Source organism: Bidens hawaiensis, unplaced genomic scaffold (genome assembly GCF_021521415.1).
Source record: "Bidens hawaiensis isolate Kalapana, Puna unplaced genomic scaffold, B.hawaiensis_p1.1 tig00009361_1, whole genome shotgun sequence".
Lineage (NCBI taxonomy): Eukaryota > Viridiplantae > Streptophyta > Magnoliopsida > Asterales > Asteraceae > Bidens > Bidens hawaiensis.
In genome coordinates, this window is record NW_027491690.1 from 552,078 (window position 1) to 578,873 (window position 26,796).

The 26,796-nt window shown below is 37.2% G+C and overlaps 2 protein-coding genes and 1 pseudogene across 3 annotated transcripts; 1 reads left to right on the plus strand and 2 right to left on the minus strand.

Annotated features, from left to right (window-relative positions):
• Positions 1-438: 438 nt before the first annotated feature.
• On the plus strand, positions 439-1,644 carry LOC143532130 (uncharacterized; annotated as a pseudogene). Its single transcript, XR_013135126.1, has 2 exons — positions 439-614; positions 953-1,644. The product of XR_013135126.1 is annotated as an uncharacterized LOC143532130 (transcript).
• A 328-nt stretch (positions 1,645-1,972) lies between these two features.
• LOC143532131 (uncharacterized) lies at positions 1,973-6,925 on the minus strand. Its single transcript, XM_077027262.1, has 5 exons — positions 6,823-6,925; positions 5,813-6,325; positions 3,299-4,474; positions 3,147-3,217; positions 1,973-2,378 (listed from the first exon to the last, which is right to left on the minus strand). The coding sequence occupies exons 2-5, from the start codon at positions 6,044-6,046 to the stop codon at positions 2,120-2,122; spliced, it is 1,740 nt and encodes a 579-aa protein (XP_076883377.1). The 5' UTR covers positions 6,047-6,325; positions 6,823-6,925; the 3' UTR covers positions 1,973-2,119.
• A 2,714-nt stretch (positions 6,926-9,639) lies between these two features.
• On the minus strand, positions 9,640-12,220 carry LOC143532135 (uncharacterized). Its single transcript, XM_077027267.1, has 5 exons — positions 11,870-12,220; positions 10,751-10,865; positions 10,608-10,689; positions 10,428-10,479; positions 9,640-9,805 (listed from the first exon to the last, which is right to left on the minus strand). Exons 1-5 carry the CDS (start codon positions 12,218-12,220, stop codon positions 9,743-9,745), a joined length of 663 nt encoding a protein of 220 aa, XP_076883382.1. The 3' UTR covers positions 9,640-9,742.
• Positions 12,221-26,796: the final 14,576 nt, after the last annotated feature.

Here is a 26,796-nt window from a genome sequence, read left to right on the forward strand (position 1 = left end):
GTAGCCTTCCCTGATGGCTAGTATCCGTAGCTGCGGGAACAGGCGGAGTACGTCGACCATTGGGAGGCGTTTCCTGCGGGAGCAGCTTGCGTACTGCGCGTAAGGACGTCGCGTCTCTGAGCATGGCTGGTCCTGCGGATCCAGTTGGTCTTTGCGCAGACGTCTCTTTTAAGGAGTCTTGCGAGTTCAACTGCGCAGACGTCCCTCTTCGAGGTGAGTCTTGCGGGTCCAACTGCGCAGACGTCCCTGTTTAAGGTGTCCCTGTTGAAGGTGAGTCTTGCGGGTCCAACTGGGCTCTGCTGGGACCTACCTCTTCAAACCCTAACCAACAAAATATCTTTCATATGCCAACTAACACCATATATATATATACACATGCATGCATGTTGACACGTATAATATACACAACCCATTTTCCTTTTGTAAAAAAAAAACCATTAAACTCAAACCAACAATTTGATTTACAACAATAATGGCAATGAGAGGAAGGGGTGGTAGGGTTAATCCAAGCCGTCCGCCACAGTTGATCACCGGTCGAGTTTATGAAGACTTTAAACCCATGTCTGAATGGAGACAAGAAGATGGTTATGACACTCTTCTTTTATATATTCCTGGTAAATTTGTCAATTTTATTTAAAAAAAAATTCAGTTTATTTTCATATTTAATCTTAGTTTTTCTTTAATAACATGGAATACCTAATGGCTTTTAAAAATCTAGACATACATTTTTTTTTTTTTTGTATGTTCTGCTATAATATTTTATTAGAAATCGAGTTTTATTTAAATAACATACTTTTGGACTCGTAATATTAAAAACACGTTACACTGAATAAAACTCGGTTTATAATAAAACTTATATTGAAACATAGAAGAAATAGAAAATTGTTAGCCATGTACAAAGAAACAAACCCATTTGTGTGAATGATGTTGAACTAAATTATAATCTTTGAAGGTTTCCAAAAAGAATACCTTAAGGTGTCAACTGAGGATTTGAATACCCTTAGAGTTCGCGGGGAGCGTTTGATTGCAGAAAACAAATGGAGTCGGTTTCAAGAAGATTATCGAGTTCCTGAAAACTGTGAAATGAACCGTATTCGTGCAAAACTTGATGGTGGCATACTAACAATTACAATGCCTAGGAAGATCAGCACCCTACCACCACCACCGCCGCCGCCGCCGCCGCCACCACCACCACCTCCTCCACCACCGCCTCCACCACCACCACCACCTCCACCTCCACCACCACCACCTCCTCCACCTCCACCACCGCCACCACCACCACCATCACCATTACCACGGTCAACGGACACCATCAATGCCCAACTTCCACCTAAAATAAATGAACAGCCCTTTAGAAGAACAAAGCAGGAAGAAATATTACCGGCCAAACAAGAACCGTTAAAACCCACAACAAATAAACCGTTAAAACCAAACAAGAACCGTTAAAACCAGCTTCTTCATCCACGCCAATCAAACAAAAGCCGTTAAAACCCGCAACGAGTAACACAGGAGTAGCCAAGAATAATAATAAGGTGGATGAGGATAGAAAGGCGCTAGTGAATGTGGGTGTGAGTGTTCTAGTGATTGTTGCACTTGGTGTTCATGTGTCCTACACCATTGGCCTCCTTGCCAAAGGGAAGTAATTAACTTATTGGGCATGTATCTATATTATGACATATATATATATGCATGGTGTAATCTGGTGAATAACTTTGGGAGCTTCAGACCAAATACTTGTAAACTACAAAAGATCAAATCAATGAATCTAATCATTTATAAATCACTCCAGGTTTTACCTCTTCAGTAGTATATTATTTATGTTGTGCAATTATTATGCGTAATTACTTGTGTACGGTGCGCAATTATTTGTTATCGTGTCTAGTTGCGTAACTATAGCACATAAGAAATTATGCATCTCCCACGTACCTTGGTACACTTCACACGTTAATAGTCCTTTGCTCATTAATGTCACTCATGAACAAACAAAAACCATCTACCCATCCCCAAGAATAATATTTGACTTTACCTCTACAATTAAGCTAGCCAGCCATGTTAACAAAACAGGCAACATTACTTTCACAGTTTTACATATAATACCTACTAACCAATATCTGATGATCTATGTTTTCCCTATCATGGATCTCCTCCATGCTTGCTTCCTCTTCTCCTGCCTCTGTTTAACCCGTTTTTCTGATTTCCACCCTCGAAACTTATCACGACCTTTTAACCAATCCGCATAGTCCTTGTCATTTTGGCACTCTATAAAGTCGACTAGATCATCGACATCACCACACACATTTCGGGTCTTCAGGTACACCTCCCCATTACAAGTTTCTCTTGATGATGATGTCATATCTTCCTTCGCACCACAAGCATTTCTAGGTAACAAAACAAGTGTCAAGTCAAAGATATGTAAAAAAAGGTCAAACTCTTGTTTAAGGTAACCAACTATTTTAGTGCCTAAATTGACGTGGGATGAGAGGATTAAGCATGATTTGATAGACCTAAACCTCTCTGAGGACATGGTTGAGGATAGGAATTCGTGGAGAAGTAGAATTAGAGTTAAGGATTTTTAGGGAGAAAAGAATACCTTAGGGCTTCTATTTACCTTATTTAGGTCACACACCATAATAGTATATTATTTCAATATATTATTATTATTATATTACCGTTTAACTTTGATTTCCTTTGTATTGCTTCATACATATGTATTTTAGAGCTGAGGGTCTCTCTGGAAGCCACCTCTTTATCCCTTTGGATAGAGGTACGGTGTGCCTACATCCCACCCTCCCCAGACCGTACCTATAGCTTTGCTGTTGGTGGGACTTCACTGGGTATGATTGATTGAATAATTTTAATGTGGTTAGACACATTTCTAATTCGGATTGGTTCGGTTTCGGTCAGGGCCAAAAAGAAAAAATTAAAACCAAATAAACCGATATCCAAACCAATGAACACCCCTATAAAGATCTGAGCCCAATCCGAGCTCGATCTTGAAAAAACTACTCATGAGCCAAGCTCGAGCATTTGAAATAAAGTTTGAACCTAGCCAAGCTTGAGCTCGAACTTAGGTGAGCTCGGGCTCGGCTATTTACACCCATCGCTCTATTGAATGAAATCATACGGTATGTTTGATTGTTTGTTACCTCAAATATGATGCCCTCGTCTTCTGAAACTTCGCAGCCACTCCAACACTACGATATTTGCCCACAAAACTCTACACCATTCGTTAACAAAATTAGAATAATATTAAAAATCCGTTAAAAAAATAAACACACAAAACAAACAAAAGACTCACCTCTTTATAAACAGTAACCGACCCTTCAGATAATAACGATTCACACTCACCTTCAACTAACAACCTCAAAACATCCACATTACCCTCTTCAAAAGCAATCAGATTACACAAACCCATTATAACCGAAAGACAACTCTTCACCAAAAACCCGACCCCACTATCAAAACTCAACGATAACAACCCAAGAAAATGCAAAAACATCAGTTTTGATTCGTTACAACTTATCAGATTCTGTTCCAACAAGCCATGGATTGATTTTTGAATAGGAAGACGAATACTAAACTCCTTGAAACAAGTTATGATTCTCGTGATGGCATCATGCTTGTTGCGTGATGACATCCCCTTTGTAGCTTGAATGAGTGAGTTACTCATTAGCATTAACAATGATGCTAGAAGACTTATATCTTGAAGTCTAGCTTCACAACCAAGAGGGAGTTCGATGTCATTAACAACATCAGCAGCTTTTAATATCATGTGTTTTAAGAAGGATGAAATAATATCTTGATATTTAACATCAACGTTGCATATATTCTGTTGTATGTAATCCATCGAGGAGGATATAAGGTCGGATTTTATCTCAAAAAGCTTCACCCTCATATTTGAGTTCCATGAATCATTCAATTTTGTTATCATTTGACAGAGTTTCTCAAATTTGTCTGGATTGATACACGATTCAAACGACGGGTGCTGACTTTTATCGATCAAGTTACCCCTATCATCGGTTGTACTGCTCTCGGTTTTCAAAACGGACATGTGTTGTGTGTAGAGTATAACTGAGCTTTCAAATACCGAGAGGTAACAATCTGGCGTGTAAGTTTCATGTTCTGTGCCAAAAGTGATGACATCGGCAACCAACGATACGATACGAGCTTGCAATAATTTGGGTGAAGAAAGGAAAATTGGGTTTTGAAGCAATGTTTTGGCGGAAATGATTCCGAGTGAAGATGGTTTGGTATTACTGGAACGGGCCCACGTAAACCGGTTGAGAAATTCGTTAAGCGCCATGTCATCGGAGATTGAGAGTGAAAAATGAGAGCATATGATGTCCATTATTAATCCAAAGTCAACGCTATCGGCATTAACGTTAAATAAACATTCGTTTGTAGGAGAATAGGAGTCAATTATTTGCAGATACTTTCTTAACTGACCCTGTACCAAAAGCTCATCCATGATCACCTGTTTAAATTTGTACATAAATTATCATCATATATTCCGATTTTCATGATTAAAAATATATAAAGCTGAAATAGGGATTTAAACGAGCCAAGTCATTTGTGAGCTACTCGATATCTGCTTGCTAACAGCTCAAATCAACCGAGCTTAAACGAGCATTTTCTTATATAACTTTTATTTATTATACTTAATATATACTTTTATAGTAACTATTATTATTATATATAAGCTTGTAGGCCTGTAAACGAACCGAAAGTTTGGTGAACTGTTCGTGAATTGTTCGACGGGAAGTTCGTTTATTTAATAAACGAACGAACATGAACACATGTTCTGTTCGTTCATTTATGTTCATGAGCGTTCGTTTATGTTCGTTTCTGTCGGGTTATTTGTGTTTGTTTATGTGTTAATAAAAAATAATTAAATATTATTTGGATGAGTCATATACTTAAAAGTTTTATAATTGTTAATTTGTGTTCATTTAAGTGTTTCATTTATGTTTGTGTGTGTTCATATATGTTCATTTATCTTTGTTCAGTTATATTTTAATTTAGAAACGAACACATATCTTCATTTTTTAAATAAACGAACATGAACATAAATATTTGTTCGATTAAGTGTTCGTGTTCCTTTAAAGTTAAATGAACGAACACGAATATGCCCTTGTTCGTGTTCGTTCAATTCGTTTACATGCTTTCATTATTCACATTGATGAATACATCGTTCTTAATCTCTAGGCTCTGCCGATTTTATTTGTGTTCGTTTGTGTTCGTGAATCGTTCATGAACACATTAATTTCCTTAATGAACGAACACGAACATAAAATCTCGTTCGGTAAGTGTTCGTGAACACATTATTTCCTTAACGAATAAACACGAACAAGGCCTTGTTCGTGTTCGTTCGGTTCGTTTACAGCCCTATAAGCTTGTGATAGAAATAACAAAATAATGCATATTATGTTATATATAAAAATCATAATTAAACTTTAAATGTCTATAAAAGTGTATATAAATGTACATAAATTAACTAATAAATGAAAAACAAGTCGAGCCCAAGCCCAAGCTTCACTTATCAAGCAAAAGCTAGCGCGTGACCCTAAACGAGCCTATTATGTATAAAACTTTTATCTAGTTTATTTATTATATATTTTATTATTATAAAAATTTATGATAATAATAAGTAAACAATAAATATTATGTTGTATTTAAAATTATAACTAGAGTATATCCAAAAACAACTAAAATGCATAAATTAATTAATAAACAATAAACCATCCGAACCGAGATGGAGCCTAGACGAGCTTGTGCCCAGGCTCTGTTCGTTTACACCCCTAATCTAAATTACCTCAAGTAATGTTGTGATAGAAGGAAGGCAGGTGTCAAAGAGCTCTAAAGACGATAACGATGCCACCTCCGCAGAGTAATCAGAGGTTATTTCACCACTACACATACATTGACAGGAACCCGACTTCTTAAAACCCGCTACTTGAAGTAAACTCAGCATTTTGAACAATAAAAGAAGAAATCTTCCACTTTCCAAAAGATGTTCTTGTGGCACATGGCATGTCAATGTTACCATACAACATCTTAACAACAGATTCAATTCTTCCAATTCAAGAGTACGAGTGGCAGTGACATCATGTTTTGAAGAGTGCAACTGCTTCAACTGATTTTTAAGATTTTTAAAAAGCGTGCGCGAGAGTGTGTATACGTCTCTTAAACTCACGTTAACTTCACCTTCGGTAGTTTCAATGACAAATCTGTTACACTAAGATCCTTTACTTGTACAAATTGGTTTCTTTGAAGATAACTTAACGAGTAAATAATACACATTTTTCAAAAGGTGAGTCCTGGTATCCTGAAAACGAACCAAATGTTATAAAAGAAATAGAAAGTTAAGATGGAATCAGTTTCATAATAGTGTTAGGTCTGTAAATGAATCGAACCGAACCGAACGTTCAGCGAAAAGTTTGGCGGGAAGTAAGTTTATGTGTAGATATTTGATAAATGATAAACGAATGAACATGACCACAAGTTTTTGTCAGTTTAGTTAAATAGAACGATCATAAACACAAACCTCGTTCAAGCAATTATGATCGTAAACTTTTGTTAGCATTCGTGTTTTACATTGTTAGTTTACGTTTGTTCAAGTTCGTTCGCTTACACTCGTTAATATATTTTTAAACTTTTTAGGCCCATTACAATTTAATCACCTTTAATAACCTGTTAGGCCCAACACATTGCTCGCTTATACTGTTACCGAACGAACACGAACACATTCATTTTCTTAACAAACGAACACGCATAGGAATTAGTAATGATGTTATAAGTAGAGAATAAGAAAAGCGTACGTACCGGTTGAGATTCAAGGGCTGAGATTAGGTTTTGGAAAATGTTGGGATTTGGTGGTTTTCTGAGAGTGTGTTTCCTCCTTTTACAAACCATTTTATGCCTACCTGCATATAACAACAGACACACACACACAGAGATTATTATTATTATTATTAACTAATCAATTAAACCGTAACAGAGAGAGATTATTCATCAATGTATGTATGTATGTAGTATCAATTGAATAAATTAGGGCAAACACACTAACCCTATTATCAAATGGAAGTGACTGGGCGGTGACGACGAGGTGGATGGAAGCTTGCCGTTGAACAATTCCGGCAATAAACGCCGATCCAAGGAGGCAACAGCACAACTATTTCCAACCTTTTTTTGAATTACTGAAAGAGAGGGGTTGGAGGACTACACTCCACTATGTTTTTTTTTAAAACTGTTTTTTTATGTTTTTGTTTTTTTTAAGTCATGTCGTCAGTCGTCCCTCTCCAATTATCCTACTCTTGCCCATACTATTTTGTTTTAGGGAAAATTACTTAAATAGCCCCTTTGAAGAAAAAGAAGCACACAAATAGCCCGTGAGATTTCGTCTTTCAAAAATAGCCCTCGAAATCCAACTTTCACGTGATATTGGGATTTTCCCCATGAGTTTCGTGGACCAATCAAAATTTGCCATGTGTCAAACATTCTCACCTACCACGCAAGTTTTCATCCCAAATCCCTCTTAAACTTTACTTTTCACATCAAATCTAACCTGATGAAAACTAACTTTAACGTGATGTTTCAAGTTGTTTCTGTCTCCAACGTGAGTTTTCAAAAAAGATGATTTTTGAGTTTTTTTGAAATTCATCTCCAAAGTGAATTTCAAATGAATTTCATCTACAATCATCTTCATCATCTTCTTCATCCAACTTCCACCATTTCCTCCACCACCTAATGTTACCGGACACCACCACCACCACCACCGTCTGGATGGACGGCGATGATGAAACCCCATCATGATCACCCACCACAACCACCCACCACCACCAAGACCTCACACATGACACCACCACTTACGCTTCTCTCACCACCCTTAAATCCATGCTCGAAACCGAATGGTGGTGGTTGTGAGAGTGATACCATTCGGTTGGTGATCACCGGAAGTAATGTTTCTGGTGAAATCTCAAGTGGGTTTGTTTATTAACGAATCTTAAAGATGTTACACTTTCCGGCAACAAGCTCGCCGGAATCCTACCAGAAAACATGTAAAAGTTAAAAAAATTTGAATTCTTTGTTATCAATCTAAATTTTTCGCCTTTACCTAACCCTACATATGTTTATCCCAAATTTAATGAATCATCATCAAGTCCCTTATCAACTAGAGACAAACCATCCATCAAAAGTGGGAGAACATAAACATGGTTTTTGGTAAGATTGTGAGAAAGTAAGAGAAGATGATAAAATAAGTTTAAATTCCAATGAAATTCATCTTGGCAGTTGACTTGTAATCAAAATTTGTCTCCGGAGTTGAAATGCATTTTAAATTCATCTTTGTAGATGAATTTCAAAAAAACTCAAATATATATATATATATATTGAAAACTAACGTTGGAGACGGAACCAGCTTGAAATATCACGCTAAAGTTGGTTTTCATCAGGTTAGATTTGATGTGAAAAGTAACGTTTAAGACGGATTTGGGATGAAAACTTGTGTGGTAGGTGAGAATGCTAGACATATGGCAGATTTTGATTGGTCCACGAAAACTGACGGGGAAAATCCCAATGTCACATGAAAGTTGGATTTCGAGGGCTATTTTTGGAAAACGAAATCTTACGGGCTATTTTTGTGTTTCTCTCTCTTCAAAATGGTTATTTAGGTAATTTTCCTTTTGTTTTATCTAGGTCAGCTGACTTCATAGTTTGGCTTAGGTGTTCCCCGGGAAACTATACCATCTGCTGCCACTTGACAGTCTCTAACGTAACACACGATGGGATGAAAACCTGGGTGAGCTCGGGAACCAAACCGACAACCTCACAAAGCCTAACTCAAATCATTCATTGCTAATATCCATCCAAATTGACACCAGTGAGAATCAAACTTGAATCTCTACTGAAGAACCAAAATTTCCTACCATTAGGACACAAATGAAGGATGTAAATTTTAATTATCTCCGAATTTAATTTATATATAATTATTTATTATTAAATAAATTAAGGCAAAATACTAAAAAGAATTATAATAATTATAGTAGTCGTCGTCATTGGACTCGCGATTCAACCATAGATGTTTTATCAAATCCGTTTGAAGATTTAACATTCGTCCTGTTATCATATCTTCATTAAAATAGCTGGTTTTTCATCGGCGTTTAGTTGCACGATCGAAAGTTGGACATCATTGTACCGATCTTGGCAAATAGATTTGCCCAAGTCCACTAATATCATATTAGGTAATATCATGCAAATATATATAATTTTTTGTTTTATTCTTTTGTAGTATAGGTGTCGTTTGGGCAACAATATGATATCGTTTCTTTAATACCCGAATGCTCGGTTGGCCTATTTTATCTTCATTATTAGCCAACAATGATCAACTCTTAAAGATTATTGGTTTCTAATAATAAAGGAGGTAAAAATAAAATAGGTGTTTAATTAGGGTTAAAAAAAAGAAAAAGAAAAGAAAGATAGCAATGTTTGCTAGTAATAAGAAACCATAGGCTACCTTAACTTATTTATCTGTTTATTTTTAAAATCGATGCCTTTCATATTAGTCTATTGTCTAATGTTTTTACCTCGACTTCTTTTATACTTGTTTACCCTATAATATAATGAACAACACATACATTCAAACAAAAATTTATTTATTTAAGTGGTTCGTTTGTGATATCATTTATCAACAATTCATAATTTTCACTACCAATTTAATTACATGTATGCCACGAGCAGTAGAAACTTAGAAGCGCTCTGCTAGCTGTGGAAACTGTTGTAGCAGCCATGTCACACCTCTAATGGCAACCTGCACGATATGCATATTATTAACTTAACGTCAAAATATGACCACATAGAGTGACACAAATCAAGAAAAAGTAAAAATCAAGAACAAGTAAAAAGGGTAAAACTTAATCGAAAACTCGCCTAAAGTTTATTCATAAAAGAGGATTATTATTTTGATAGTAAATAATGGATAGAGCTAAACAAACACCACTACATGCTATTTAGGCACCATTGACGTTTCATAGGGCTGCATGACAAATTGACAACGCGAAAATGGTCATTTATGGCCCGTATGATGTGTCTGACTGACAACGATATTACTCGTGCCAAAGTCATACGGCCTCATGACCTTTTTCGCCCTATCTTTTGGCATATCTGATTTTGTATTCTGACACAGAAGTGAAGTAGCGTGAACCTCAAAAAGTCATACGGGCCCGTATACCATTTTTCGCCTTGTCATACGACCCCGTATGATGACGTCACCTGGTGTCGATATAGCATCACTGATTTATCTATAGCACTACCACAGTTAATTAGTTGTAAGGGTCAATAAAAAAATGTTTTTATCCTTATTAAAAAGTTTTCACATGATATGAAATAAACATATATAACTTTATGAATATATATTATTACAAAATACAAACCAATGCAAAGTCTCCGGGCTTCACTGCAGGCTCCACGATGTCTCTACCGTAACTGATTTCAAAAAGACAAAAACGGCATCAGCTCATAAACATATCCAACAACCAAAATTTAGTATCTTTTGTACAAGAAACATTAAAAAACTTGTCGATTAAAGCATGCAATAATACACTTGCACGTACATTATTTGGCGACGCCCATCCACCACTTTTAACCGATAAAAACTGCATCCTTTGCTAAACGGAAATGGTTTTCCTTTCCATTCTGCAGTAATTTAAACCGTCAAATTCAAACAAAACACCTTTTACAGGAAGAATGAATATACCTAAGTGCCACGTGACTCCAACAGCTGATGTATCTTCACCAGATATATCATCAATAACAAACTGTAGATCTTGGCTGATTGTATATATGAATTTTTCAAAAAATTCCAGTATAGACTGCAACATCCCAAACAAGAAAACTCCATTATGTGTACTTAAAAAGATATAATGCCATTTTACATTAGGGTGTGGCTTCTGAAGAAACAACATGGTACTCAGTGGTGTAAACGAGCCAAGCCAGCTTGTGAGCTACTCTAGATTGGCACGTTAAAAACTTGAATCAAGCTGAGTTTAAACGAGCCCGAGCCATAAAATGAGATTGCTTATTAAATGAGCTCGAGCCTAAACTTCACTTATCAAGCTCAACCTGGCTCGCAAACCTAAACGAGCCTATTGTATGTAATTTTTATTTAATGTATTAAATATATTCATATAATAATATTTATTATGCATAAAAAATAACTGAATAATATTTATATTACGTCATATATAAAAACTACAACTAAAAAGCATATAAAAATAATTAAAAGTGTATACAAATTAATTGATAAATAATAAACGAGCCGAGCTCGATCTTGGAAAAATGACTCAAGAGTTAATCTCGAGCTTTAGAAAAAGAGATCAAACAGAGCAAAGCTCGAGCCTAGTCGAGTTCGGGCTCTGTTCGTTTACACCCCTAATGAATGGTACTGCTTGCTTCATTAAGATACATATGTTTGTCATATTTAGGCTTTGGCTAAAGATACACCAATGACTCACTATCCATACACAACCATACTTGCCATATGTTTATATGGCCGCATGACACGCAAAAAAATTCTCATAAATGGGCATATGAGTTGTTTAAGGTGGTGTTTGCCAAACCATACGACCCGCTTGACGGACATAAGTGACCGATGCTGACAAAGTCATACAGTCTGTATGGCCATTTCTCGTCCTATCATACGCCCGTATTGTGTGCAGACGTGATTTGACATCATTCGGGCCGTACTATGTGAACCCGTGCTAGGTATAGAAATTTTTGGGGTTAATAATGTTATAAGATATTTGAGGCCTAAATGATATCAATCAATTTGCTATAAAAAACCAAATCCATTGCAAAACTGAAAGATGAAATATACCTTGCGAGCGACAACGGGTTGTGGGAAAACAAGGTCCTCATAAACGCAGTCGTGGGCAATGAGATCAACGACCGTGGAGAGGTTGCGGGAGTTTATTCCTTGGTAGAACCTTCTAACAACATCAGAAGCTGAATCCAACGAACCAAACTCTTGGTCTTGTGAGATATTTGACGATGAGAGTACGCGGTTGTTGTTGTCTGTCGGGGTACTTCGCAGTGGAAATTGATCGATTCTCCTGCTGCTGATTATCAATTGATTGAAAGAGGGAGATGATGAAGAAGATAATGAGAATGAAGGAATTGGGGTTTTTGTAGTTGTAGTAAGGAAGGATATTATCATCGTTGCCGCCATTTTTTACTTCACTGGATTTTTATTCACATTTTCAGTTTGGTCGTTGGTTGGTTTGGTAATGAAGAAGATAATGAGAATGAAGGAATAGAGGTGCACAAATCGGTTTTTTTGAAAAAACCGGTTCGGTTTTTAACCGGACCGGTTTTTTTTATCCAGAAAAAAACCGGTTCGGTTAATAACCGGACCGGTTATTAACCGGTTATTATTGCTGAAAACTCAAACCGGCCAAACCGGTTTGGACCGGTTTAGAAACCGGTTAGAACCGGTTATTAAACCGGTTTTTTTATAACCGGTTTTTAAAAACCGGTCTAACCGGTTAACCGGTTTTTTTTTTTTTTTTTTTTTTTTTTTTTTTTTTTTTTGCTTTAGGGTTTAGGGTTTCGTTGTTAGCATTCTTTGCTTGGAAGATTAAAAACACATAACTTTCATTTATAGCTTTTACATTAAAAATACAAACATTAAATCGTTATCGCATATTCGTAACTCAAAAATACAAACATTAAAGAATGCTTAGACACGATTACATTAACAAGTTGATGTTTGTTACTCATTTTCTTCGCTACCCGATCCCGAGCTATTCCTTAGGTAATCGTCGTACGCGGCTTCTTCATCGGTCATTGGTTGAGTGTGTCCTTGATTGACCTCGTCTTCATACAAGGCCGCCTCATAGTCCATTTCCCCCTCGAGTGAGCGTTGATGTTGTGCCCTGTCTAAAGAGTCCAAGTAATCCTTGTAGCAAATCGACATCTCTACAGCTGGTGGAGTGAGTCGAGTCCTCCTAATCGATATAACCCTGCCAGAAACAGAAAAAGCAGACTCCGAAGCTACCGTGGAAGCTTGGACCGTTAGTAAATCTTTGGCCATGGCGGCGAGGATCGGAAACTCATCCTCCTTACCTCTCCACCAAGCCAGCAAATCAAGACTTCTAAATTCATCCGGAGTCATGTGTTTCACAAAGTTGGTACCACCATACCTTCCAAGTTCACTGCTTGGGGTGTTTACCCTTTGACGTTTACCGGCGTCTTCCCAAATCATGTAGTACATCCCCATTTCAAGGTCGGTTTGGGATTGGGATTGGGCAACAGCTCTTAACGAGTCATGAATTTGGGAAGACGACCCGTATCTTGTAAGGTAAACATCATACATGTTTGCCAAGGTGGTGTTGAAATCATTCTTTAAAGTTTGGCTATAATAGGGGTTTTGATCGTCGTTTAACCCTAGCTCATCACAAATTTTTTCTATTAAAGCTTCAACACCACCAACATTGATGCAAGGGTTTAACGCAGCAGCACAGGTCAAAACAGCGGGTAGTTCTTGAAAATATTTTTTAAATTTTTCTTTCATTTTTACACCCATATCAAAATAAGGTGCACCCCTACAATGAAGGTCACTCAACTTTGTGCACATGACAGCAATTTTTGGTAAAGCAATGGGGCTTGTTGGATAGTAAACCCCGGATAAACTACTTGTGCAAGATTTAAAAATTTGAAGAACCTCCGTAACGATCTCAATCAATAACCAGTTTCTAGGATCGTACGGTGCACATTTACCCCTATTTGACAAAATTTGATGAAACGCAATTAACGATTGTTTTTGTTGGATGGCTTTCTCAAACATTTCACAAGTCGAGTTCCATCTTGTTGGACAATCCCAATTAGGCCCCAACCATTGACAGTTAGCTTCTTCACAAAATTTTTTGTATCTTGAAAATGTTGAATTGTTGCTAAAAACATCTCGTAACATTCTTTTAAAATTGTTTCTTTGCGTTTCGATCACGTTTAACCCATCTTGCACGGCCAAGTTGATAATATGTGCAATGCATCGGCTATGAAAAAACGCTCCATCACAGATAGGTTTATACTTTAATTTTAAATGGCCAACCGCGGCCGTATTGTTGGACGCGTTATCAAACGATATTGAAAAGATTTTATCTTCAATCTTGTATTGTCGAATGACTTTATCCAAGAGTTTAAAAATATTTCTACCCGTGTGCGGGTAATCAAACAATTGAAACGCAACGGTTCGTTTCATCATTTGCCACGACCGGGGGTCAACCCAATGAGCCGTCACACAAATGTATGAGTCGGGCGAACCATTAGGTACCGACCACACATCCGTGGTTAAGTTCACACCAGTTTGTAAGTTTGAAAAGTATGAAATTAGTTCGGATTTAGCGTTTTTCCATGCTTTAAGCATATCTCTTCTAAGGGTCGAACGACTTACGTGTTGGTAGCGTGGTTGAACATACGTTTGCATCATCTGCGTGAATTGAGGGTTGTCGAAGTGGTTGAAAGGAAGTGATTGTTGAATCACAAAGTTGCCAAACTGTTGACGTACCGCTTCAAGGTCGTACGTAAACACCGTTCCTTGATTCGTCATCTCCGGCTGCGAACTACTTCCGGATTCGTCCTTCAAGACCTTGCAAGAGGGCTTTTCTACATGAGCTCTTAAACTGGAGTTTGCTTCTTTGTTATAAAACTTCAAACAATGTTTGCATCTAGCTTTTTGGGTTCCGTTAGACATTTCGCATAGGTCGAAATGTTGCCAAATATCTTGGTTTCGTTTCGTGGGGATGACCCGAACGACGGTTTCTCCCGTGTTCGAGGCACCCATGTTGACCGATGAAGCAGCACTTTGGGAGGCCATGATAATCGACTACGAATTAAGAGTGGTATACTCGAGTATGAAATAAACGACTACGAAAGAAGAGCGTTTGGAGTTGTATAATCGCGTATGAAATAAACGTTTAGAGCTTTTGGAGTTGTATAATCAAGTGTGATCTAACCAATACCCAACCTAAACTATATATAGATGTTTGTGGGGGTAAAATGGTAAAAAAACCAAAAAAAAACGGCTAAAAAACGGTCAAAAACACAAAAAAACGGCTATAAGGCCGTTTGGTAACGTTCGAAAACCGGTTAAACCGGTTAACCGGTTATTAAAAAACCGGTTAACCGGTTTTTTTTATAACGGTAATAACCGGTTATTTTAAAAACCGGTTAACCGGTTTTTTAATAACCGGTTATTAAAAAAAACCGGTTTTTTTTATAACCGGTTATAAAACCGGTTTTGGGTCCAAAACTTATAACCGATACGTAAACCGGTTACGTAAACCGGTCAAACCGGTTTTTAAAAAAACCGGTTTTTAAAAAACCGGTTTTCGGTTAAACCGGCCAAACCGGTTCCGTAACCGGTTTTTTTGACCACCTCTAAGTGAGATGACGAGGAGGATAGCGAATTAGCGTAGCAAATGCTATACTAATTAATAAATAAAGGTTTACTTACGCCACATGTTATCTTTTAAGCCCATCATTCCTCTTAAATTCCCGCCTCCCACCGCATTCTTTTTACAAACCCCGTAAGGAAATATCTATTTATAAATGGTATATTTTGGATTCGAATTTGAACCCAATTATTATAATTGTTGATTATTGATAGATGTATTAATGAAATAAAATGTAAAAATAATTAAAATAAGTTATAAATTTAAAAATTGGTTACATATTAAATACAGTTGTTAATTGTCATATGTAATTAGTAGGAGCATGTAGTGTAACTTAAATCGTTTATTATTATTATTATTATTTTATGTCATAGAATATGGTAGTAGCAGGTAGTGTAAATTGAACTAATTTCTAATTAAATGTAAAAATATGTATAGTTAAAGATATGGTATCTAACTTCACCTATTTAAATCTATACTTTTATGTGAACAATTATCACATAGTATTTTTATTATCAACATGAATGATAAAAATCACTCTTAAATCAATAAATGCATATTTATTACAACTAATTTGGGTGATCATGAACCAGGAATTGATTATATCTAATTTATACATGGAGAGATTGGTATTACCATTATATGATCTCCAACACTTGGAGATAAAAATAAAAAGAGAGGATAGATAGTGATCCGGTGGATACCTTACTATGACTTTCACCACTTCTGAAAATCACTTAATCATCATGTTGACTATTTTTAGTATCTTATCATTCTACACCTTAGTTATAGTCAACTAATTTAAACATACAATGTAGCGTATTTAATTGAAGCATACATTACTGTTAGAACGCATCAATGTTGATATGAAGCATAACTTTGAAGATGTATTCAACATTGACGACTCATTTGCTCTATCGTCAACTTAATAAACGAAGATTCACTCAAAGGATGTGTTCGATTCAACCTGGATTAACAAATGGTTGATTCCAAATATAAGTTTTTAATCTATACAAACAATTTCTTTTTTTATTATCATTTTTCACTGTTTGCTCATATTATATTATGTTTCTTTACAAAATTTTTATGCATACACACATTTATGGATTGTGAATAATAAAGGAGCGTTATTCAAATATATATTAAAAATTTTAACTTTAGAATCCTTAAATTTTGGATTAGTATATAAACATACTATAATTATTTTTCGGATTTTTTTGAACGGTGACTTTCACTTTTGTGTTTAAGTCATTGTGCTCTCTAATTTGAAGAGCCCCATTGCCCCACTTCTCACAAACTATGTTGTCTTAACCGGGTCTATGATGACTTCAGAGTTTGGTTTGGGCATTCCCCCGGGAAATCATACCATCAGATGCCACTTGACAGTCGTTGTGTCGTCATAAGAGCAGAACTCTCTAACGTAACCCATGATGAGACGAAAATCCGAGTGGGCTTGGGATCCAAACAGACAATCTCACAAGGCCTACCTCAAATCCTTCATTGCCAATATCCACCCAAAGTAACACAAGTAAAGATAGAACTTGACTATTCACTGAAAAACCCAAACCTTCTTATCACTAGGCCACATGTGATGGATTATATATTCCAATTTAGATCCATGAACACAAGATATTTATAATTAATAAAGATTTACATATTATTTATCACAATTTCAATTTTAAGATCACCTAAATACTATACACATTCTGTTCAACTAGACAAATTGAATTATAAGTTCACGTATTTTTTCTTTATTTTAACTCATGACATGAATAATTTGTATTATATATTATATATGTTCTTCGATAATATAATAGTTTACCTGTCTTATGATCAATGTATTAGTAAAAAAATTATATTATGTAACAGTAATGCATGTTTCTACTTTTTATATTTAATACCCAAATTTTCTTATCATGAATTTTTATTATTGATATTTCAAATAATTGAACTTATAAAATTAAATTTGTTAAACCCGTGTTATACACGGGTCGCTAACCTAGTTTTATACATATACATCCTCTTTTGTCTGATTAAAATTATTATTGTTATTTATTGAAAAATGATTGGTCTCAATTATCGTTTTTTGTCACTGTCGGTCCCAACTAACGAATTGGTTGGTGACGGTCCCAACTTTTATCGTATTTGTTTCTAACGGTCTGCGACTAACAGAATTCTAACATCGTTAGTTTCAGGTCGCCGGAAAACACACATTTTTCGCCGAAAACTCAACAATTTTGTCCCAGACATCATGATAACTTTGTATCGTACCTCTAAGAACCTTTTTTCTAGTAAAAGCCCCAAATTATTGAGGTCGCCGAAACCCTAGAACTATCGTCGGAATCAGTTGATGGTGGTTGGTTGGCGGTCAGTCAATTGGTGGTGGTGGCGGTGTTCAGGTGGTGTTTTCCGACAAAAAAAACTGACTTTCCCGGCCAAAAACGTTTTTCTGGTGACCTGAAACTAACGGCGTTAGGATTCTGTTAGCCGTGGACCGTTAGGAACAAATACATTAAAAGTTTGGACCATCAATGACCAATTCGTTAGTTAGAACCGACAAAGACCAAAATGCAATAATTGACACCAATAAAAAACAATTTTCCTTATTTATTTTTACCTCTTTATACAAACTTAAAAGTCACGTTTTACAATAATGCTATGGAAACCTTTAAAAAAAATCCAGGGCTTAGGACATGAAAAAAGGGTCTTGGACGTCAAAATGACCCCACCTCCCATCTCCATTGGCTAGTTCTTCTCCTTGGTCCCATCAATTTCTTCATCCTACGTTGTGTACAAACGTTGGAGAGTTTTTGAACGCCAAAACGCCCCCGGAGACGGTGTTCCAGGCGTTTCAGAGGAGTTTTGAGGGGGGGGGGGGGGATGCCCCACTACGAATGGTCTAACTGGTGAAATATGTACCTTCTCATCACTTGGAAATCGGGAGATATTTGCATCCCAATTGGCATCGGGTATCCATAATATCAAATACATTCATTCACATATTCAGAACAACTTGGTCCTTCCAAACTGAAATGGAAACTGGAACCGAAGTGTTTTGCTCCCAAAAGCAGAGCCCGAGTCGTGCATCACGTACGGCAGCAGCTGTCTATGCTTTTGTTTATAACAACCTAAAACTATCTAACAAGTAAACATTTCATAATCTTTTCCAGAGGCGCGGCACCCCTTTTGTCTCTGATGCATTTTCCTCAGCAGTCGCGTGCCTTTTATTTTTTAGACCAAGAAATAAACATACTAATATGTAAAAGAAAAACAATCAAGTAAATAGTAGTGCAAAAGATTTTTTGTCAGTTGCAGTATCAAAAGTCCTACAACAGATAAATAAACAAAATCATATTACAGCAGGAACAAAAAATCATTCAACTCTAAATTTAGCAAATTTCGCTTTCAAATCACTCGCTAAATCCTTACTCCCAGTAATCCCCAACGCCTTAACCGTCTCCATATAGCTCTTAAACTCGGGCTTCAACCCCTTCTCCATCATCTCACCAATAATCCTCGCCGCCACATCAACGTTATCGTTCACCAGATGCAACCTCGCAAGCAAACCAAACATCTTATGCACTTGCGGCATCCTTTTCACTTCAACGTTGCGCACAAACGCATATGCCTCCTCATACCTTCCACTATTAAAATAACCTCGTACCATAGCAGTATATGTCGAAAGCCTAGGAACCCGACCCGTGTTGACCAACTGTTCAAAACTCTCTTTCGCAACCTCCATCTTACCGAGCCTACACGAGCTCGATATAAATATTTCAAACGTTATCTCATCCAGTTCAACGTTGGTTCGTTTCATCTCTTCGAGTAACGTCAACGCCTCGTTAAGCTTATTGTTTTTGCATAAACTACCTAATACGTAGTTGTATATCTTCGTATCGGGCTCACATCCTTGCACGCGCATACGCTTGATTACATCACACGCTTGCTCTATACACCCGCGCTTCAATTTTTCCCGAACTAAAATCACGTAATAACCAGTCTTCTTTTCAGTAATTTCAATCACATAATTAGCTAATTCAAAACAATCACTACCACATAACATACTAATCAACGCGTGAACACCCGAGCTACGAACCGAACCCCCAACCTCACCCAAAACATTAACCACCGACGAAATCGACTCCATCGCCCGAGCTTTACCCGAACCAAGAACCGGCAAGAACCCAAACGCGTTATCGTTCAAACAAATCTCCTCATGTTTAAACCGCTGTAACAGGACCCGCATGGTGTTGTAATCGTTTACCCAACCGCAGTTATCGATCATTAAGCTGCACACGTCGCCGTTTCGGTAAACACTCGGGTTACAATCGCGAACCCAGTCGAAAAAGTGCAGTGCGAGTATCTTCTCGCAGCTCAAGGCCCGAATAATTTGACAAATTGAGATCTTTGAGAGACGTGGGTCAACTGAATGTAATTCAGATCGGCAGTTGCCGTTGGTGTGTCTGATTAAACTGAGTATTTGAGAGACTAATTTGGGGGAAACAACATATTGGGTTGGAATTGGTGGGTTAATTTGGGGGTTAATGGAGAACGATCGAAATGTGTGAATTGGGGGTTTAATTGAGGAAGAATAGGCGATTTGGGGATTAGGGTTTATTAGGGTTTTAAGAGAAATAGGGTGTGTGAGGAACCTGATGATTAGAAGCTTCTTCATCGTCAAGCCGGAATCATGTGACTGGTCATCGTTGATGCGAGAACGCCATTTGAATTCCAACACAGGTGAAGAATCAGAGCTCCAAAGTTTGATTTTGGATATTACGTTGGGTGAATCAAAATACCACACCGTACGTTAATGTTTGTGAACGGTGAATTAAATTAAATTAAATATATATGTTGCAGGCGAGGTATAAGTTTGCTATCAGTTTTAACATGCCAGGATGCTTATATGATGACTCCATCCGTTGTATATGCACCTACAACTTTTTATTTAGTTACGACTTACAAATTAACATTAGGGTGCAAACGAGCTGAGCTGAGCCGAGCCCGATCAGGCTCGAGCTCGGCTCGTTTAGCTTTTATAAGTTATTTATTAAATAATATAATTAATTTCATATATTTTTTCGATTATAAATTTTTGTATAAAATAATATATATTATTTACTTAATTTTATTTATTTTTATAACATATCATTGTTGCAAAAGTCGCTAGGCGGTCCCTAGGCGGCCGACCCCCTTGGAGGGAGTACTCGGAGTACTCGGGGAGTACTCGGAGAATACTCGGACATGATAAATATAAAGAAAATTAATTTTTGGGTAATATATATATATTTCAAATATCATAAGTTTACTAGTATTTATAACAAAATAAGTGAATATCAATATAAATAAGAGAAATAAATTTTTAAATACTAAATTATTCTTCAAATTGTTAATCATTAATTCAAAAAAATGATATTCGTTCTTTAATACTATAGAAATACGAATTATGTTGTATATTTAAGTCAAAATAGGCCCAAGTTAATCAACTAGATGTATTTTTGGCTAATGTTGATCACCTATGAACAATTTTAGTAACTAGACGAAGTTAAAGAAATCCCCTCGGCACAATACGTTGTAGACCTACTTTTACAACATTGATATATATATATATATATATCTAAAGAGACTAGGTCGAATAGCCCAAATAGAGCCCAAGAAGTCCAGCCCACCAGCAACCCAAGTACTCCAAACAAGGTCCAATGTCAACAACTGACATGTCTTTGTTGATGAGAGCATCACAGAAGGGAGGTTGACATAATCTTGGAGGGAAAAGAGTGTCCAATAGATAATAGCTAGCTTCCTGCCCGGGTCAGAGGGACTAGTGGTTAATAGAGAGGACCCAAGGGAGCAACAGTCTAGAGGGAAGATTCCCCAAGGACATTATATATGTGCATGTTATCTTTGTAATAGGGCATGATAAAAATAATAAAAGAACTCTCTTTTACTCCATATTGTTCATGGCCATCTAACTGAGATTCCAAAGGAAAATCTCATACCATCACACACTTACACACCACACTCGAACACGCACTATCAATAGTGGTTTCATCAGGGTTTCTACATTGGCGCCATCCGTGATACCTTGTGCTCCGGCACAAAGGGTTCCACCCACAACCTCTAAAGAATACTCGATGACCACCATCAAAAACACCGCCGCCACCAGTGCCTTGAGGCAAAAGGTTCTTTGAGCTGTTCACCCACTATTACGATAAATAAGCTCCAACCCGGTTCAGGTTCGCAGGCATCCTTTCCGTCACCGGGATCTTTTTCTGACTCTTCAGAATACTTTTTCTGAATACTTCATGAAGCCAAGAACCTTGAGAATACTTCATGAAGCCAAGAACCTTGAGATATTCTCCGTCATGAAGCCAAGAACCTTGAAATATTCTTTTTCTGACTCTTCCGTCACCGGGATCTTTTTCTGACTCTTCAGAATACTTCATGAAGCCAAGAACCTTGAAATATTCTCCGGCGAGTCTTGAAAAGTCATACATGACGAATGCTGTCAACCAGTAAAACACATGCTCGCCTACTTTTATTAATTTCAAAAACTCCTGCGACACGCCACCGCAAACACCATTGTGACCATGCCCATGTTCCATCGGAACTAGCACCGTCACTAAGACCGGTAGGCCCACAAGCACACATCCCTACCCTGAAGGCATGAAAGACATTAGTGGACTCGTGTTGATCAAGAATGAAGATGAATAAGATGATATTGAAGTCGAAGAAACCCCGCCGGAGATGCCGGACACGAGTGAGAAGAAAAACTACCAACCGTGTGAAACCGACTCTCTTTTGAAACCCAAGCTTTCAAGCAAGGAGTGCAGTTATTTCTCCTTCCCTCACACAAGCAGCCGGATATGTCTTCTTCATATAATCTACCCGATTTCCAGATTTGCTCATGTTCAGGTTCCATATCTCACAGCTATATCTCGATCACAATATGCTAAAGCATATTTCTTTGAATGATCCATTTAGACATTTAAAAGTGATAACAATAATAATGGAGTATATCCATTTAGATCCTTTAAAAATAATAGTAAAAGTTAAAGGAAATGAAAAATTGAAAAGTAGGATTAAAGTGTTTCCACTTAATAAAAGACAAAAACATGTTTATGAAGTGGTCACATGCCTTATGCACCTAACAAGTTTGGAAAGTCAAGGGTGTTTAAAGCATGTATGGACCATGCTTTTGTGACATAAACCCAATGTGAGGTAGTGTCATTTCCTTTGTTATATATTGTGGCACTCTAAAAGTATGTATGGCAAAATAGAAAAAAAAATGATAATAATAACAAGGTTGAAAAGCATGACCACATGGGTATCCAGATGATAAGGAAAGTGACATAACCCATAGGAATAAAACTAGGGTCAAACCCCTAATGCCCACTTTACATGTCAAGTCTTTAACATTTTTGATTTATAGCAATTTCTTAAAAGAAAGGGTAAATAAATAGAATGTTGGTGCTAAAGGAAAATATTATACATTTACATATTAAAATAATACAAGCTAGTGATACGAAATGATTAGAAACAGTTGTCGAATTAATAATCATTTTCTGTTTGAAAGTCATGAAATAAAGTCGTACTAACTTTTGCATGTTATATGACTTATATTGCATACTCAAACCTTCCCATACGGGAGACAATTCTTGAGTTTGTTGCGCAGGAAATCTTGATATGAATTTGAGAAACAACCTATACAGAGGCGAATGTATTTTTTCAAGAAAGAAGAATCCTCATGAGGGACCACGATTTTTCTCCTAGGGTTGGGAATAAACCCCACCTAAACGACAATGGATACGAAAAGTCCATTCCCTAAAGAGGGAAGCCACATCATTATTCTTCGTCGACCAACTTGGGTAAACAGGACAAGAACAAAATTATTTGGCATAATACAAGACCCATGAACAATGAAGAAGGTTTCAGATATGTAAAGCAACTTCAAAAAGTGTTATTTTATTAGTATCGTAACCGCGAGATTTTAAAGAAACAAGGGTCACAAATATCACATCGCAAGAGCTTATCCAAAGAAGAAGAAACTCCTCCCCGGGGATAGGATGGTTAAGAAGGTCCATTCCATAAAGAAAGGAAAAAGCCTTATGTAGCAACACTTTGCATTCCTAGAATTTCCATGAAGAAGAAACTTACATATCCGTATTTTCTTTCATAAGAAGGGAAGGGACCCCCTCCATTAGCTCTTTCCATCATCCTTCATGTGTGGGATAAAGCCCCCTTTAAGGGGCATAATACTTATATTTCCCCAGATGGGATAAAGCCCCCTTTATGGGGCATAACACTTATATTTCCCCAGGTGGGATAAAGCCCTCTCTAAGAGGCACAATACTTATAATGCCTCCAGATGGGATAAAGCCCCCTTTAAGGGGCATAACACTTATATTTCCCCATGTGGGATAAAGCCCCCTTTAAGGGGCATAACACTTATATTTCCCCAGGTGGGATAAAGCCCTCTTTAAGAGGCATAACATTTATATTTCCTCAGGTGGGATAAAGCCCTCTCTATGAGGCACGGAATTTATAATTCCCCCAGATGGGAAAATGACATTAATTCTCCTTCACAGGTGTGAAAGGAAGGCCCGGCTGAGGGGCTTGGATCCATATACAAAATAGCCCAATCCATGAGGCTCAACCCTTATGATTTCCCCAGAGGAAAATGGTTCATTCTAATAGAATCGGAATTTACATTCCCTCGAGTGGGATATGGCCCCTAATAGAGGGCTCACGACTTATATATTTCCCACTAAAGGGGACACCATGCATATACGCCCCCCCCCCCCCAACATTTTTAACTCAATCGCTTATGTTAACCGGCAAGACCTTGCAGAAGAAACATATAGAAAGAAGTGAATGTCGGGGACTTGTGTAACAACGTGAAAATTTCGAGTTAAAAGTATCAACTTTCCAAAGTATAGGGACTAAAATGGCCAAATTCCAAAGTTGAGGGTTTAAAAATGAAAATTCTGTTTTCTTGACCCATAGCGGTACGCGCCGGGTCAAAAGGAAAACCCATCGCGGTACGCGTTGGGGTGTCTGACAGCGAGACACGTGGTATGCCACATGTCCACACGTGGCACACCGGTCGCCACGTGTCCCGACACGTGGCCACAAGTGGCATGACGTGTGCCATGTGTTAACACGTGGCACACCATATGCCACGTGTCAACACGTGGCAGACCTACTGGGTGACTCACCTGGGCTACGTCGCGGTACGCGACGGGTGCCCAGGGACCGGGCGCGGTACGAGATGAGACCCCAGAAAATGTCTATAAATAGCAGGTCCGGGATTTCATATTTTCACATCCCAAACATCTCTCTTACTTCTCTCTAACCTCTCTCTAAAATCCCGACAATCATATTAACGATCCACCTCGATAAGCGTGCAATATATTTCCTCGTAAAACGTATCCCGACCCTCGATTTCCGTGTCGACGTTTCCTCGAAGTACGTACCACCCTCCACCCACATACCAAGAAGGTGTTTTCATGGCGATGAATCTCGCAAAGTGTGTCGACGAGTATTGAAGTTTGGCGTTATCGTTTGACGACCAAAGTTGATCGAGAAGTGAAGCGGCGTTGGAGTGCTGTGATATGGGCTAAATTATATACAAATATTATAAATATTTCATACACTTTTAACTTATTTGAGCCAAGTTTCCATTGAATATTATTATAAATGCTTCATATGTGGGTTTTTAAGGGTACTTGAGCCGACGAGTAAATAATAATACAATAACTGAATTCTAGTTAGATCACACAAAATAATTTGGTTTCGTTTAATGAATTGGTTATGAACTAATATATTTATGTGTTAGAGAAATTAAATGAGACATGGGAAAGTCATAAATAATGAGTTTAATGCTTTATTTGTGTGTTTGTGAATTTCCATCGCAGGAAAAGAAGTCAGATTATGTTATAATTAATTGTGTTGAATGCAAAGAGGAATTGATGGATGGGCCATCAAAGTTAATTAAGGAGCACATGGAGTTGCACAACATATGATAATTAATATTTTTGTTTGGTGGTTCTACACCGATGGGTTTGACGGTGGCCCATTGGATCACAAAGAAAATTGAAGTTGGCAATTGTAACTTGAAAGGCAAGATATGGCTTTTGGACAATCAGTCTATATATGATTTTTACAAGAGAGTCGGCTAATAAGAGGGGGGGGGGGGGGGGCGCCCCTTTGGTCAGCTACTGTTCGAAGTACGAAAAGTTAAAAACAACAAGGTTGGTTAATTAGTTGGGAAGCAAGCTTTCCTAGCATCTTAAAAAGTCCACGGCCAAAAAGAAAGAAGCAAGCAGACAGACGGGAGGATTAATTTAAGCTTCCAGGCTAGTAGCTCATCTATTATTGTTATTTTTGATGAACTATAATATATATTATATATTTGTTTCATCGAATATTATGAATAGCTAAACTTTTATACTGTCTGGGTTTGGATGAATACTTTTTAGACTAGTTTTATTTTTGGTCTTGGATTAATATTAATTGGTTCATGCTTTGGTAAAGTTTTTATTTTATTTGGTTGTGATGTATATGCGTATTTGGTATTAATTTATTATCAGTTTTTGTTCCATATGCGTCTTTGTGAATGTCTTTCATGTATGGATGCATACTAGGTTGCTTACTGTGTGTTTGTAACTAGTTTATGGTATATTGTTAACGTATTCCATAGGAACGATAATTGAGAGTTTAGAGATACCTTATGTTCTGTAACTTGAGAGACCGGGAGGTAATTAAGTGTCGACTGTTTTGGTCTTTTGCGGGTTTGGGTAGTGATTGCACGGGAGTGAGTTACCTAGATTCCTTTAGATTCTTACAGATCCGAATTATAACCGAATTCAATAAAAATACTCCTTTATGCCTTAGGGTGTTTTGTGATTAGAGAGACCGAGAGGTAATTTAATCTTTGGGTACCTTAGCATAGTTAGGTAAGGTGATACCGGGAGGTGATCCGAACTATTAAACCGTGGAGCTTTACATGACATTTAGGGTTCTTAGGTATTGTTGGTGAGACCGGGAGGTGATCTAACATACATTAGTTATTCCTTAAGTTTCATTTTTTAGAATACGGTTACCAATCATAAATCTAATTCCGAAAGTTTACGAGTTAACTAGTAGGATTCTTTACCTAGGTAGTTGTTCCCCATATTTAAGTTTTACCCCAATTTGTTCGTGTCTAGTTTTAGAGTAAGTATTATTTATTTTACATTTAATAAAAAAAACATAAATATCAATTAATTAAGTTTAGTTAAGTTAGAGTCTAGTTTAGGTGTCGCTAGTGTCCTTTGGGTTCGACATCCGGACTTCATTAGGCTTTACTACAGTT